The 18,243-nt window shown below is 33.7% G+C and overlaps 1 protein-coding gene and 1 non-coding gene across 2 annotated transcripts; both read left to right on the forward strand.

Moving 5' to 3' along the window:
* Window positions 1–124: 124 nt before the first annotated feature.
* Window positions 125–191, forward strand: Smp_tRNA_01814_Gln_TTG.1.1. The gene has a single exon. It is a non-coding gene (tRNA).
* A 3,230-nt stretch (window positions 192–3,421) lies between these two features.
* Window positions 3,422–13,080, forward strand: Smp_141990 (hypothetical protein; the record flags this gene model as incomplete). Its single annotated transcript, XM_018798180.1, has 2 exons — window positions 3,422–3,444; window positions 12,897–13,080. The coding sequence occupies 2 exons, from the start codon at window positions 3,422–3,424 to the stop codon at window positions 13,078–13,080; spliced, it is 207 nt and encodes a 68-aa protein (XP_018653147.1).
* Between the last annotated feature and the right edge of the window lie 5,163 nt (window positions 13,081–18,243).

Consider the following 18,243-nt stretch of genomic DNA (forward strand, 5'->3'; position numbering starts at 1 on the left):
TATGCACACATAACAATAAGAGACTGACCAGTTGCAGTCATAAACATCACTGGGGAGATTCAAACAAACAATACTAATTGGATTTAAACTTCACCCCATTCCACAAGCAAGTGGTTATCAGGACTCAGTAGCTGAGTGGATAAAGCGATGGCGTTTGAAGCGAAAGATACTGGATTCGAGTCCCAGAGTGAACATCAACTCTGAGATGCAGATACATTCAGCTGGCGCGTCCCAAATAGGACGAAATGCGCATCCTAGATTCCACTACTAGCCACTATCCATCTTTGCTTATTCATAGTAACAAATATTTCAGTTTATCTGTAACTGTTTGAAATAAATTAGATTGTTTTCATCACAAAATAGTTTCAGGTGCTGAATCATTAAAAGCTAAAAACGGCTTCATAGTTTTAATGATAGTGTAGTGAACGAGAACACAAGTGGGGAAACCGAATCTATTTCAATACAAAATTACAGAGTTCCTTCGTCAAACGTGAAAACCATACATTCAATACTTCATTTACAAATACTCCATAAATTGTCTCAATTTTCATTGTTCCTTCGTCTTCATAAAAATTTCTATCTACTGGTGTTCTTATTGATCCTATCTTCCCAACCTACTGCTGCCTGGTCTTCCATTTCTGATTGGTATTATATTCTATTTATATCTGTCGACATCAGTAGCACACACGATAATATTATTTTAAAATCGAATTTACTTCGAATTACACCATGAAAAGTGTTAATCTATTTTCGAGGGGGGGAACCTTATATCGCAGCGATTGTCCATACTGGTTGATTGATTATTAGTAAACATTATTGTTTCTCCTAGTCATTTAATCTTATGGCCTTCTATCAGTTAAATTATTGTATGATAGCTCGGCTAAGTCAACATTGCTCTGAACATCGTTTAAAGTGAGTTGGAAGTGGGTTTCCAGAAGAACTGTCTGTTGCTTTCAAATACCTAACAAGTTACTCATTCCAAATTAGAAAGCACTCTACGGCCGTTATTTTGTTCTGGTATGGAAATTCTCTAAATTACGTATCAACCACCTGATCCAGGGTCAAATGCAGGAACTTAATAACTCTCCGTGAGTATATAAACTTAGTTTAGATATCTAACTTTAACAAATTCATTGTGATGCCAACTATCTTCTAATGATATTGGTTGAGTAGCTGTTCCACACTCCACATAGTTGAATTCCACCAATTATGCCTTTTTGTTAGAACTCTGAAGGTTACTTATCAAAATTAAGAATTATGAAGAATTTCTATTTGTCTTTTTAAATTAGGTACTTCCTCAATACTCAAAATTCAAAATTTCTAAAGTATAACAAACATTAATAAACTATGTATACATATACACATGTATATGGCATAACTGGTCAATATTCAATGCATCCTATATAAGTTTTTGTTTTCCTTTTTTACTCAATCTACTGAAGTAAACTAATGTCAACAATAATGAAATGGATACAGTTGACTGAGCATTTTACATTTTCGTCCCATGTGTTTTTTTCAACATCACTTATCTAAACACAAGGCAAAACCAGAGTAAAAAACGATTCAGTAATATAGTTTTCTCCCTAGAGAACATAAAAATAACATGTAATAATCAATGAATTTTCTTTTCTTGTTGATTGAATAAGAAGTTAAAAAAACCAACATGAAATTTTGGCACCTCAGGATAAAACTCTTTATTAATATTGTAAGCAAAGATGGATAGTGTCTAGCAGTGGTATCTAGGACTCAGTGGCAGAGTGGATAAAGCGATGGCGTTTTGAGGCGAAAGGTACTACCCACTATCCATCTTTGTTTATAATACTTGTGAATTAAGGCTATATCGAGGCAATACGCACAGTATGCACATATACTAATTAGAGACTGACCAGCTGCAGTCCTAAACATTAATGGGAAGATTCGAACAAACAATATTAAATGTCTTTATTAATATGTTTATGGATAAGTGAAGAGTAGTAAATGGAAGCATCACGTTCAAATTTTATTTATTTATTTGAACACATAAATATTGGTACAAAGGGGCATCGAATACATCTGTGCCACACAAATCATGTGATTTGTGTGTAGGCCATGATACTGCCTGGACGCTCAGACTGAAGCAAGTAGTCCTCTTAGAGGGCCACTCCCTTAGCCTTTAACATAAAGATCTAAACTACAAGGCAGTGGAGCAACACTAAGAGATGCAGTCCCATGGTAGCCGGTGACCAACAATTGGTTTATACGCTATTTATTCTTTCGGGATCCTAGAGCTCGTGTGCACCGTTGGTTTGGGATCGGGGCATTTCGAGAGGGAGAGCTAACTTATCCCACTCTCAACCGTACCAGGGCATTTGGGGTCACGTTCAATTTAAAACAGCTTAAAGTACATAATTCATCTCTGGGAAATGAATAAAATGAAATATCTTTCTTTGTTATGTAAAATAGAATAGTTAAAATAAACAATGATAGTGAGATACTAAAAAAATAAAGCCTAAAAAGGCAAAAATGATAATATCTATAGAATATGATGATTAAATCATTGTATAACTTTGAATTCTCAGCAATAAATATGAAAATACTTTTTTTTTCCGATTGCCCATGACATGTTTGATAAGATATAAGAATATGAATATAAAGTATCCATTCATATTATCTAGTGTACAGATTGTGGACAAATCAGAAAGATCACATTTGATACATAAAGCTTAAATTTTTACTGAAATGTTATTTTTCACATATGCCTTCGGAAATCTAATCAATTCATGAATCTTGAACTGTGAATTAATAAAAGAGTAGTGATAAAGATAACTTAGTATTGTTTGTTTGAATCTCCCCATTGATGTTTTTAGGACTGTAACTAGTCAGTCTCTAATTGGCATATGTACGTACTGTGTGTATTACCTCGATATAGCCTAAATTCACAAGCATGGTAAGCAAAGATGATGTAACCAAGTGGATTTTGGTTTTGGATTTTGAAGCCTCCTTGTACTGATAGTATTACACGAATTAACAAAAATATGATTTTAATAGTTAGATTCATGAGTTTATTAAAGCTAGACCAACATTGAAAACCTGAGAGCACTGAACAGCTGTATCGTCCTAGCATGGGACTCATCAGTAGTGCGCATCCATAGTCCAGCACGTGGTGCTGAAACCCAGGACCATCGATCCCGCGCGTGAACGCTCAACCTCTACACCATTGAGACAGCATCCAATCATGTTAATGTCTAGCTTCAACCAACTAACAATCTCGCGCAACCATTCATCCATTGTCTGAGATAGATATCTGTCTCTACCCGACACGGACCGGGTGCACATATGTCAATAAGAGACTAATCAATTTCAGTCTTAAAAACCATTGGGAAGATTCAAACAACCAATACAAAAATGAATTAAAATTTTCCTGTCAGTTTAGCGGTTAGCCATGGGTTTACGTATATCTACAAGGTATCATATTTGTACTTCACATCAATTGACTGAAACACTGGAAACTTTAATAACCCCCACTCATCTAACAACAATTAGGTACCTTGTAACTGTGTTTTAATGCTGTCAATTCACTGAATACAACCAATCGCTTTCAAATGTATATTTCGAGATAAATTACCATAAGTACATTGTGTATTTTAATGTTTGACATTATTTGAGAGGCCATACTCATTAATCCATGATTAAATCAAAGCCAATTAATCACAACTATGCCATATATGAAGCATTTTAAGAATTTTGCACACTATCATTAATTGATTAAAGTTATACATGTAAACCATTGAATATCAACTGACTGTTTCAAAGATTAAAAACCCACCATATGCCCTGTACATCCTAGATTCAAATCCTAGTGCTCTCATTGATATACACTTATGAAGTTCCATACAAAGATTAGTCGGGTATCTCATGCTTGCTCTTTTAAATGATTGTCTAAAATCGGTCTATAAAATATACAATTAACTAAATAATCTTCTTACGTAGAAGAAAATAGTCCAATTTGACGACTATATATATATTTTTCCATTATATACTTCTTCCCCAGTGCTATATATAACTAATGATACAGAATTCTTTAGTCATTATAGTTGACTGATTTCCAATGGCAACACAATTAATCTTTTTTTTTTTTTTGATTTCTGCCAATTACTTCCTATCACTTAATTATTTCCAAGTCCATTAGTGAGAATATCACTAAAACATTAAAAGAAACATTAATTCTATACAGTTTATAACAGCCATAATAAGTGAATATGTATTATCCTGACACTTTTATGTATAACTTATTCATATAACATCATATACAGAAATCTAGTGATAAGAATAAAGCATTTACTTCCTTGCTTTTATATAACCAAATCTTTAAAACGAAACGGGTATATACATTCACTCAGTATTGTTTGTTTGAATCTCCTCATTGATGTTTAGGACTGCAATTGATCAGTCTCTTATTCGCATATGTGCATACTGTGCGTATCGCCTCGATATAGCCTTAATTCACAAGTATTACAAACAAAGATCGATAGTGGGTAGTAGTGGAATCCTGGAAGCGCGTTTCGTCCTATTTGGGACTCGTCACCTGGATGTACCTGAATCTCAGAGTTGATAATCACTTTGTGACTCAAACTGAGTATCAAAGCGCTTCAAATGCTATTAGGTTTTCCACGTAGCTACCGGTATATATAATGATAATAAATTATTAGATGGAAGATACTTTTATTTGACCATATGTTTAAACATTTAGAAACATAACTCTATAACAAGCCATTAACTATAAATCGATCGATACTCATATATGTTTTTCTCAACCTACTATGAAAAGATAAATTATATTTTTCTAATTAGATTTACACATTTCACACTAATATAATCTATCTAGACATTACTCTTTTCTGATTCAATAATTTAATATCTCAAATGGAAGGATATAATTTACAAGAACAAGTTGACTAATATAAAAGTTGATTACTACTATTCTCAAATGATATTATTCTAGTGATTTTATACTGACCATAAAACGTATTCATTTGATAGTCAATCTTAAAGGTTTATGATTAATTTTGATAGTTAAGATCATGAATCAATTGAAGCCAGATCACCATGGAAAATCCGAGAGCACTGGATAGCCATTTCGTCCTATTGTGGAACTCCTCAGCAGCACGCATCCACGATCCCGCTTCGCGAGATTCGAACCTGGGACCTATCGGTTTCGCGCGCGTGCGCTTAACAACTAGACCACTGAGTTGGCATCCAACGGTATTGATGTCTAACTTTAACCGATCCACGAAATTGAGCGACACATCCACCAATGTCTTTATGATTAATTTGAAAATAAAATAAATTAACTATAAAATGTTGGATGCCTAACTTCTAAACTATTGAAGAGACATTCAAAAGTTTACATGGATAACTTTTTAAAATGACCAAAGATAGAAGGCTGTCTTTATTTACCGTCTCTAATATTTCTGTGCATAAAATAGATTGGATATAACTACTAAATGTCTTGGAACATTGTTTTACTGTTACTCCCAAATTTCAGAGTAAGCAACATTGTGGATCAGCAATCACGCTAAGTATGGAACTTTAAACCCTCAAGTTACGAAACAAGCAAATTACATATGCTCATAGAGAGGATATGCCAAACTACATCTAAGTGATCAGTGTCAAGATCAATAACATATTGGTTTAGTCCATAGTGCTGCTACAGTTCAACCGACCGATTCGCGATTCAATCTCTAGTCTAAGTAACTCAGTATAGCATGCACTAGGATTTCACATTAGGTGTCTGAAAATATTCGGCAGCAAACATTGTGTTTCTTGCTATTTAACAGTCTTTAGACGACGTTTCAATGATCTGTAGGGAAGTAATGCTCTCTAGTTGACTCGAACACGTATCGCCATTTCTACGACTTGAGAAATCATCACACCTTGTTCACATGTATCAACTATAACAAAACTTTATTTAGGTAGGACTTTTTTTACCAACTAATGACTATCGCTTAAAATTTTCAATACGGATCAATCCTCATCAGATGCCATCTGTGAATTACAATCTAATTTTGGAGCCTAAAGACTAGAGAAACACTAATTGATTAATGAATCCTATGAAATTCGACTCTCCGTTTTGATGTTCATCTATTCTTTGTTCACTCCATTCATTTTACTTAGCTTACTGTTATATATAATTCGCTGAAACCTTTAACTAAGCAATGAAATCTATTTTCATATACTAAACTAGTGTAATATGGTTTATAAACTGCTTCAAGCAGTAGAACGGTAAAACTGATAAAATTCTATAACACTGTTGAGCTAATCATAAATAATTTATCGCGTAACATTTAAATGAAATAATGGTAGCTAGCATTCATATTATAAATACTGTTAATAGGGAATGTCATTTGTTTAATGCCTTAATTTTGATATGAATGAGTTTATCTTATCATCATATGGTGAGAATGGCATGATATCACAACAGGTTTAAGCAAATACCTTACTCACTCTGGTTATTTGTTTTATCAGAAACAAAATCTTTCTGATAAAAATACATTTATTTTTAATTTACTTAAAATAAAACCTCAAACATTACTGACAAATATGTCATGACCGTAACTGTTATGTTGACGTCATGGTTGAGCTTGCTTATCATGATGAGCCGGCTGAGAAATATTGGTTAGAATATTTGTTCATTAGGTCCTGCCATCCCAGACTGCTCGGTTAAAGAACAGTGAAACTAAAGGCAGAAAATTAAAGATCACAAGTGCAGTCGTACTGTTAACTTTATGAAGATGTAAAGGCATTAAGGTGCTGCAATCAGTTAACAGCTATCTACAAAGATGCTTACTTCCTACAACAATAGAAAGGGGTTAGAAAGGTCCGCCTTAAAAATGTCTTACCTCCTCTTACCCCATGGATTTACATCCTTGATGGTAAGGCATTTAAAATACGAAGTTAACACTTCTAAAACTTCCTGATCGACCTCAACCACTTGCTAATTTGTGTGTGGTCACACCTTTAGGTTGTCAAGACTACTAATAATTCAGTTTTCATTTCATGTCCCTCAAGAAGAAACACTCTCTACAGTGTGGAAAACTAAAAGTGACAACTACCTTCAAACTCCTAATGGTCATCAAGATCTACTTGTTCATCCTGATCATATCTCTTCTCCAAGACAAGAACTTGTCGAACATCGTCGTAAAAAGATATGGACTTACGTGAACATGATTCGCTGATTACTGTCATTCAAATTCATGTCGTTAACCTCTCAAAGAAGATCACGAGAAGTCTTTTATAAAATAAATTATAATTTGATAAATAATTTAAACGTAAAGTGATCAACTCTGAAATGAACTTGTTTGTTTAAGGAAAGTAATTTAATTTTATCACACATTTAAGAAGAAATTTCCATAAACCACCCTAAATCACTCTTTACTTTCATATACCAGATTCCTGCTTTATACAACCTGGATGTAAAAAATATTCAAGGTTTTCTTATGCATCATTCAAGATTGCCGGAACCTTATTACCATCTTATTGATAGGAGTCAAATTAAATGACAAAACTGAATAACTTTGTCTATTAAAGTTAAATAGTGGGGTAACAGTGGGATTCAGAACGTATGTTTTTTTCCTGCTTAAAACTTCCCAGGTTGTCGTATCTGTCACAAATCAGTGTTAATTTTCATATTGAGATTAGAGCCAAGTACTATTCACTTCAAGCATCAAGTTTTCCCTTTAGGCTACTAAGCTCAATTAGCTGTAATGAGATAATCCACTCAAGATGCATCTATCCTAAAAGTAAATTGATGAATAGTTATATTTAACACCAACAACGATAAAATACAAACTCTCATATATAATAGCTGTGTTCATATTGTGATATGTGCTATTGACGTCGATAGATATAAGTAGTATGTATCATCAATCAAAAGTGGAATGCCTGGAGGCAGAAGATTAAGAAGATCAAAGAAAAAGAAACGAAAACAAAGAATGGTTGGTGTGCGAACGAAAGAACAATGAAGTCTGAGACAATTGATTGACAATTGGCAAATGAACTATTTAATGTATGATAAGCGAAGATGGACAGTGGATGACATTAGAATCCAGTACCTTTCGCTTCAAACGCCTTTGCGTTATCCACTCCGCTACTGAGTCCTAATAGCCACTGCAGGTACGCCCAGGTGACTAGTCCCAGATAGGATGAAACGCGCTTCCGGTATTCCACTGCTAGCCATTATTTATCTTTGCTTATAATGCTTGTGAATTCAGGTTATATTGAAGCAATACGCACACTATGCACATATTTCAATAAGAAACTGATCAATTGCAGTCCTAAACATCAATGGGAAGATTCAAACAAACAATACCAAGTGTATTTGACTAAGATATTCTGTAATTTTGTGTTCAAAAACATTCGATTGTGAGATGGTGGTTGGAGATAATCAACAGGAAACCCTGGACCTAAGTTTCGTACTACTTGGCACTCGTCAGTAAGGTTTACCCGTAATCTTGACGGGACTGATGCTCCCTAACAGAATCTATCTCGTGTCACCCAGCTTCACAATCAGAGACGTTACCACTGAGCTATCCGTGCCGCAACTTGATCGATAGGATTCGATCTGCATTAAAAAGGACCTGATATACATGACAATGATCATCACCTAGTGATCATTTCGATTATCTCCACTTGTGTTCTCGTTCACTATTGTTAGGTTGGCTTACAATAAACTCTAGAGAGGCTCATAAAGAGCCCAACCAATCAGCGATTAGTTAGAAGCTATGCTACTAAGATGCTACTAAAATAACAAGGTCCTGATTGGCTGTTAACATACTGTTACTATGGGATCTCAAGGTCTTTTAATTACTATAAAACCCCTATTTTTCTGTACATAATTGAACCTTGTAAGTAAAGTGCTTCTCTGATACTCGTGTCTTCTCTCTGGTCTTTCAAGTCGCTGAGTAGTGCTAGCCTGGGGTTATCCGAATAGCTAGGATCCGAATAAAGAGTTAAACCTACGAGACATAACAACTATAATATAACTTAAGCAGTAAAGTGAGCAAAGATGGATAGTGGCTAGCAGTGGAATCCAGCATTCGCGTGTTTCTTTCTATCTGGGACTCGTCAGGTGGATGTACCTGCATCTCAGAGGTAATGTTCACTCTGAGACTCGAACCCAGTACCTTTCGCTTCAAATGCCATCGCGTTATCGACTCAGCTACTGAGTCCTGATAACCACTTGCTTGTGCAATGGGATGAAGTTTAAATTCACTTAGTATTACTTGTTTGAATCTTCCCATTGATGTTTTTAGGACTGCAACTGGTCAGTCTCTTATCTGCATATGTGCATACTGTGTGTATTCCCTCGATATAGAGAACATTCAAACAAGTAATAATAAGTGAATTTAACGGTGAAAAATTTTCTTTTCTTCGCAATATCTATTCACTATATAGTAATATCCCTAATATCATATACATAATATCATATATAATTCAATAAAAGAAAGTTTTAATTCAATCTTAAAAAGAACCATACTTTAAATAGACTGATCATACAACAAAATTTATAAAGTTTACACACTAATTACATAATCAAACTAGTTTAAATATATATACAATTTGATTACTTTCAAGTGAGAGTTCTTTTATTCTTTTTTTTCTCCCCCCACCCCCTGTAATCTTCTTTTTTTCATGACATAATATACAATTACAGAATTACATTTTGGTTGTGTTTTTTTTGGTACTAGACGAAAACTTTGATGTGAATTAATTTACTACTTATTTCTTTAGAAAACAGAAAAAAAAAGAGAAAATATTTAAACATCTGTTAGCAAAATCCTATCCTTATCCGTTGTTTAATAAGAATAAGGTAAATTATTAAAAAAAACTATCGGAATACAAATAGTCGTTCCGAAATATGGAATAATAATTATATATATATGTATGTATGTATGTACGTGGGTAGGTATGTAGGGAGGTATGTAGGGAGGTAGGGAGGTGGGTAGGTAAAAGGAAACAAGACTGTTGTGTGGTAATCATTGAAATTATGTACACATCTTGACTCTTTCAAATACTCAGGTCTGTTGGAAGGTTTAGAATTTGTTTTGTTTGTTTTTTTTTCTTTTCATTTGCTTTCTATCACATTATTTATTCAGATGCTAAAAAAGTTATATAGACAGTTTAAATATTTATTTAATATCAGTGTTTATGTAATCTCCATCGTTTATAAATATATATACATAGCTGCCTATCTATGATCAGTCAGTTTTATGTACTATGAAGTTCAGTAATGTATATATAAACCTCCCTCAGTTAAAATATTTCATTGGTCCGACGTTTCAAATAAGTACTATTGTTGTGAACAGAACACGACTGGGGACAATCGAATGTATTTAAGCAAACATTACAGACTATCTCAGTAAATTCTGATTACCAAACAATGAACAGTCAATTTGCAAATTAACAACCAATTGTTTCAATCTTCACTGTTTCTTCTCTAATTCCATTGCTCATGCATTTTTCCAGACGATTGCGCTTCATTTCAGTTCTTTGCTCATCGGTCTTCTGCGAAAATACATTCTATGCCTGACCCACACCATATACTACTTATATAGATATAAGTAGACCACACCACACTCGTCCCCCCTTTAAAGCATTCGACCATGCGGTGGTTCTGCTCGCCACGCCACTATCTTCTTTCACTGCAGTCTGTGCCAAACTCTCCGTCAGAATGTCGAGTCTGCGGCGCGCTGACCTCCATAGCTCCGTCGACCTGCCGGGGCACCAATATCCGCATCCACCCGGCACCTGGGACGTTCAACACCCGTACTCCACCGGCCTGCTGAGCCATCTACATCCGATGTCCGCTTAACAGCCGCACGTCCCACTGCTCCTCTCCGTCGACAGCACCCGCTACAGCCAACGCCGCCCGCCAGAACACTCCACTCGACGCCACCTCTCCGCACCAGACTGCCCCAACTAGCACCTCAACTGCAGACCCGCAGCGGCGTCTGCAGAACAGCACCCTTCCTCCTTCTGGTTGGCAGCGACACCAAATGTAGTGAACAAAACAACGGTTGGGGACAATCGTATGTATTTAAGCAAACATTACAGACTATCTCAGTAAATTCTGATTACCAAACAATGAACAGTCAATTTGCAAATTAACAACCAATTGTTTCAATCTTCACTGTTTCTTCTCTAATTCCATTGCTCATGCATTTTTCCAGACGATTGCGCTTCATTTCAGTTCTTTGCTCATCGGTCTTCTGCGAAAATACATTCTATGCCTGACCCACACCATATACTACTTATATAGATATAAGTAGACCACACCACACTATCACATCTAAAAGAATTCATATTAATCTACAAAAGTCTGGATTTAAAATACAAAATTTTAAGCTTCAGTTAGTTTATAGTAAAACAAGGTGAGACCTACCCCTTTTGTAATGAACAAGAACATTAGTGGGGACAGTCAAACGTACAGACTGTGTTACTAAATTCTGATAACCATACAGTAAACAGTTAATTTGCAAAATAATAATTAATTGTCTCAATCTTAACTGTTCTTTCTGTAAATATCTGTCTGTCGTCTCTGATTTCATTGTTTATGCATTTTCTTACCGATTGCGCTTCATTCCTGTTCTTTCTTTATCAATCTTCTGCCAAAATACATTCTATGTCTGACCATCACCGTATACTACTTATATGGATATAAGCAGACCACACCACACATTAAGTGAAATTTATGGAAATAAAGACTTCACCCTTAACTTCACTATTAATAAAGATTGTATCTTTCTTCTAACATTTTGTTATAATCTTTTACACATGATGCCACAAATGTTCACTAATTAGTTCTCTTAAATAAATTTTTTTTCCAAAACTTACCTAACTTATTTTATGTCCTTATGACCGATCAATTATATCACATGATATGACAGCCAATTAGTGATACCGACTAATGACACATAAACATATACGAGCAGCCTAGAGTTCTTATTGGTTCACCGAGAATAATAGCTTCTCTCCTAACCCAACCGGTTTGGTCCATAAGACTAATATCAGCCTCCGCGATGCGAATCTTATATTTCAGGTATACTGGGTTTATATACAAACAAACCAGATCGCATAACACCATAAAATCGAGAATAACAATTATACAAGATCAAGCCATAAAAGTGGCTGTGACTGTGAGAGACTGTTATTAATAAATTGGAAATAATAGTCAATAGGTCAAATAAAAGCTTATAATGAAAGGAATATGAATACACATATAGTATAAGTACTTAATAGTCATACAACAAGAACATACATATCATACTAGTTCGTAACTAATTTCTGATGGTTACCATTCATTTATTCTCGTCCACATATAACAACTTCAATGACTATTTATCTAATTTCTTTTCTTACTAAATCAAAACATTACTTGCCTATTTGGATGAGTCAGTTCCTAGCAGAAGTCAAATTACTATACTGCAAGTGTTAAATAATACTAATAGAATAATTATTTAGTGTTGTTATATTTAATTTATTTCAAAATTTCGGTACATCGTTATTACACTGAATAGATTATGCTCACACTTTAACGTCCTAATATTCATTTATCTAGTATTTCTAAGTATATTGTTGTACAACGCTAACTCCAATCAAGAAAGGCTAGAACATATACACGCCTGATTTTTTGTAAACAACTCCTTAACGTACTATACTATAGAAAATTTTATACTTCGAAGACATACGTGAAACCATTTCAGCCAAGATTAGATTGCTCCGATAAAAAAGTTCGTAAATCTAAGCAATCTACTTAAATAAATTAAAGTAGTTCAAATAAGTTTAGAAATAATTGGCCAGTTCGCTCATTATATCTTATGTCAACAAAAATAACTCTTATCTCTATTTTTTTTTTCTAGTTTTGATGCGGGTGCTAATGACGAGTGTCAATTTCGACTTGAAGAGCATCGAGGTAGTAATTTAGTGTTGCAACATATCACTGGACGTCGTGGATCATTTCTATATAGACAAGAGACAAACTCTGGACATTCATATTATAGTTCAAGGCACGAATCAATCACCGGCGATGAAACAACTAGATAGTAAGTTCTTTTGTTACCTTAATCTGTTTATTTTGTATACAGACTTTTGAAAAACCCATATCATTTATTATAACTATTTTAATGTTCATATTAAGAGTTAATAGCTGTTATTTGTAAACTATGGTTGATGAGGGAAGTTGCTTTACCTATGTATCGATAAATTACACATAAAGACAAACGTGAAAACAACAAAGTGGTTCAACTCGGTTAAACAGTAACTTAGTTGCTAAGATTTATCAACTTAAACTACCCTGTTTTTGCAATGCACCAATACTAGTGTTGCAATTTTATTGACGAGTCAATTCTTGTTGGATGTAAATTACTGGATAACAGTGACTCAATTTTTATAAGGTTCTTTCTAATCAAAGATATATTGTCCAACAAACAGTTAATCACTAAATAACTAGTGTCAACCAGTTCATATGACTAGTATACTTATTCCAAGACCTTGAATAGGGTATCTAACTTCCGAAAATTTAACGTGAAGTAATTTTGGAGAAAATTAAGGCTACTTACATGATATATTCATTATTAAAACTAACTTTTGGGTTATTAACAAGATTATAGGTATCAATTCCAATGTTGGACTTGATAGTTTCAAGTAAATTGAGCATTAGGTAGAGAGTTAATAATATATCCCAATGGGATATAATAAAATATATATTTAGTACTTTACGTGCTTCTGATGAGTTGTTTGGATACAGATTTTTTCGTACGACCGAACTTCTATTCCACTATTTGGAATTCTTAATCTTCCACATTCTCATTTACAGCTATCAAGTTTATTTAAGATCTGTACACTTTATAGACACGTTTTAACATATAATTTTATACTACTGAAAAATTGACTAGTAGCATTACGTTTTTGACAAAATATCTGCGTACGGATACAGCACTAAATAATCAAATTATAACTGTTATTTCATGTTAATTTAAATGATGACATTCAGTGAATTTCTAGCTAATATTGTACCAATCATTTCTGTTATAAATATTAAAATTTTAATATATAGTTTCCGAAACTTGTACATAAAATCGCTAACTGTTAGTTAAATTCTTGACAGATATTCTAGATCCGTCTGTTGTTGATTTTCTTTATTGAAATTTGATCAGTTATGATTGGCGTATAAGGATCCTGTGAGGTTTCCTTCGATATAGCCATTAGGACACAAGTTGATGTAGACTAGATGGACTGTAGCTAGCAGAGAGATAATTCAAACCATCTCTAATTGAATTAAATCTCGTATACATGGCACAAAAGAATAACTATCTGTACTCAATAGCTAGGTCGTAAAAAGCAATGGCGTTTGAAGTCAACGGTACTGGTTTCGAGTCTTGGAGTTCAACTCAACTCTGGGATGCAGGTAAATCCAGCTAACGTGTCCGAAATAGAACGAAATGCGCAGACTGGATTCTATTGATAGCCACATTCCATCTAGTCTGTAATAACGTTAGTGATTGTTAAAATAAGCATTTTCGACATTAAATAAATATAGTATATGAATAAACTTAAACATGGAGTAATCATGGAGTAACTGAGTGATTTTGAAACTAATTATGAACAAATAAACAGAGAACTTGTACAAATCAAAAGTATTTATCAGCAATAATTATAAAACATGTTAGTGTTCAGTTGTTTTAAGATGTTTATGAGTATTCAAAGGAATATTATCTGATTTTAGTGTCATAGATAGATAGATGCATCCCCTCATCAGTCTGAATGCTAATGAAATCATGCTAAAGACGTCTTCCTGAATCTGTCTTACAGACGGCAAATAGTTTTATTGAAAACTCTTCATTGTTTACTAAGACCTTTATTGCAAAAATTCACTGAAGAGTTAGAGAGATACAGTTATAATAGAAACATTTTTATCATCACAACAACATGAAGGAGTTGTGAGTAGTTGTTTTGATATGTGTGTTGGAATACTTACTTACTCAAAACACAGTTATTATTCATTCAAACAGTAGTGAAATAATTAACTATAAATGAAGTAAATTAAAACAAAAACTGGTTGATCCACATGTTAAGTCTAGATAGAAAAAAAATGTGCAGGTAATATGTTTGACCCTGTCATTTTAAACAATTGCACATTCAGAAAGAGGCTTTGTGGTTATTATAATAATTTAATAGTTGAGTTCATGAGATGATTGAAGCTAGACCACTATAGAAATCCTGGAAAAACTAGAAGGTCGTTTTGTCCTAGCATGGGACCCCTCAGAGGTGCGCACCCACGATCCAGCTCCGCGGGACTCGAACCCAGGGCCTATCGGTCTGGCACACGAACGCCTAACCTCCAGACCATTGAGCTGGCATTAATTCTTGTTAATGTCTAACTTCAACCAGTCCACGAAATTGAAGAAATGCAATAGTCATTTATCTTACCTTTCTCTGATTGATTCATTCTCATACCATACCTTTCAAAACATTTTCTTTGTCACCATCAAAAATTCATTATTCCTTTGAAAATACATTAAGAAAACAACAAATCTTATAAGAAATAACTTAACCAATACTAAACATACATACAATCAAAACATGTAAATCAATACTTAATCTCAACTGTTGCAAATATCAGTATAAACAACATTACCTTATTCAAATTTATACGGTATCAAATTTTTCTCTCCTTTCTCTTTTTTGTTTCTTGCTTTTTTAATTTTCAGTTTCAGTTTTCTATTTCTTAGTTGATTGGCTGTTTGTTGTTGTTGTTTTTCTTCTTTTTTGTTATCATTGTAAAGTCTCCCAGATACACATACAAAAAATCTTTATGAATTTATACCCATATGACATTTGGAAATATTGATTAATATATGTGTGATAGATTTGACATTTGAAATTTTTACCTCTTCTACTTTATACGTATAGAAACTATATTTATATTTATTTAGTGTTACTTGTTTGAATCTTCCCATTGTGATACGTCTTGTAAGTTGAACGCTATATTCAGATCCTAAGCTATTCTGATAAGCCCAGGCTAGAACTATTCAGCGACTTGAACACCAGAGAGAAGTATGAGAGAAACACTTTACTGCAAGGTTCAATCTTATTACAGAAAATCATAGGTATTTATAGATGTTAGCCAATCCATTAACGACATATTATGATACCGACCAATAGTATCACGCCACGTTGGAACTCTAGAATGTTCCATCGTATTCTGATTGGCTGGGGCTGTTTATGAGCCTCTGGAGGCTCTGTTGGAGTTCTCCGGAAGCCGACTCAACACATTGATGTTTAGGAGTCTCAGAGTGAACATCAACTCTGAGATGCAAGCACATCCAGCTGACGAGTCCCAAATAGGACGAAACGCGCGTCAAACTGGATTACACTGTTAGCCACTATCCATCTTTGCTTATATATATATATTTGATAGTAATTTTGAAATTTTGGAAAAACATTCAATGAAGAGCTTCCAAGATCATCATAACACTGAACAAGTAACTGCTTTAGATTAGAGTAAGCCTAATAAGTTGCAGACCATCGGAACATAAATTATTATTTGACATTGAATATTGAATATCATATATGGATAATCAGTGATTATTAGGGAATGTCAACCTCAGTATTGATCAATCATTTTATTATTCTACTATTTGTCTAAATGACTTTATATATTGCATGATTTAAATCGTAGTGTATGTTGACCGTTGAAGGAAGTCAATCAAGACAAATCTGTAAACTTATTGCTAAAAACGTTAGTATTGAGTTTAGTGAAGTCATCATTTATTGTAATAGTGATTGACGTGGGTTAAATTCTTATGGGATGCATCCAAATTTCCAACGTATTTTGCCGACAAAAAAACTTAAATTCAAGGTTTCTTTTTTTCTTACATTGAATGGAATTCCCTACACTAATTGCTCAAATAATAATCACTTTCAGAAGGGGGTTTTGTGGAGATTTTAGTAATTTTATAGTTGAAATCATAAGTCAATTGAAGCTAGACCACCATAAAAAACCTGGAAGCACTAGACGGCCGTTTCGTCCTATTTTGGGATTCTTCAGCAGTGGGAATCCACGACCCAGCCTCGCAAGATTCGAACCCAAGACCTATCAGTCCCGCGCGCGAGCGCTTAATCTCTAGACCACTGAGCCGGCATCCAACAGTGTTAATGTCTACGTTTGTATATGTATACGTTTAACATATGAACTGCTTATCGTGGAATAATTGTTAACTACTAAAATACCCTTAATTTAACACCTTCAAATGAGTAATATAATTTTGCTCCTCTGATATGTAAAGTGTTACCTTTAGGCGACATATAACTTGGTAGATTCATGTGATCCAAACTGAATGACAAAACAACAAACAAGATATTATGTCACCTAAATTTTTAGTCGGTTCAGCGCTTAAAATAAGATAGCAAAACATTTCTATTCCCTAACAGTGATAAATTTAGATTGATCATATAATAGTACAAAATAACAAATGTTAGCTAAAGGTAATATTTGGTGATACAATTTTCATGTCCGTAGTGAAATGGATAATACTGATCAGTTGAACATCTACGGAATAATGTTCTGTGTTTCCGTTTCCTACATCTTAATACTAAACATCAAAACTTATCGTCAACTTGCATTTAGTTATTTCCAAAAAATAATACTTTACTTTCCATAACTGATTTAAAACGACTCTTCGACTTATCACGATGTCCATCAGTATTTGGATTACCAGTATTCATATTTTAGGTCTGTCAATTCAATATTTCGTTAAATATTATCAATAAAACCTGTCCAAATAGAAATATATCATACCATATCTATCTATCTGTTTCTCTGTCCACTAATTTTATTACCTGTCAACTAACAATCAATATTTAGTAACTTCCATTAAAACAAAATTCTAATCATTCAATTACAAACATCAATTTATTTTAAACTTGACTCATCATTGAAATCTCCTATCTTCTTATTCCTTTTTACCCCTGAACAAGTAATCAATGTTTTCTTCTTCTTCTTCTTTTTGTCATATTCTATTTTCTTTTCCCCCTTTACTATTTCAATCGATAATTGGCTACAGTAGAAATGAAAGTATTTCCATAGTTTTTTTTTCGGAAAGTATTGATCACTCACTTTACAAGTCAATGATTTATAAGACTGATATATATATGTATACATAAATTGTGTATCTTAGTGACTAGGAAAGGAAATTTTATCCTAGA

Source organism: Schistosoma mansoni, chromosome 6, assembly GCF_000237925.1.
Source record: "Schistosoma mansoni strain Puerto Rico chromosome 6, complete genome".
Taxonomy (NCBI): Eukaryota; Metazoa; Platyhelminthes; class Trematoda; order Strigeidida; family Schistosomatidae; genus Schistosoma; species Schistosoma mansoni.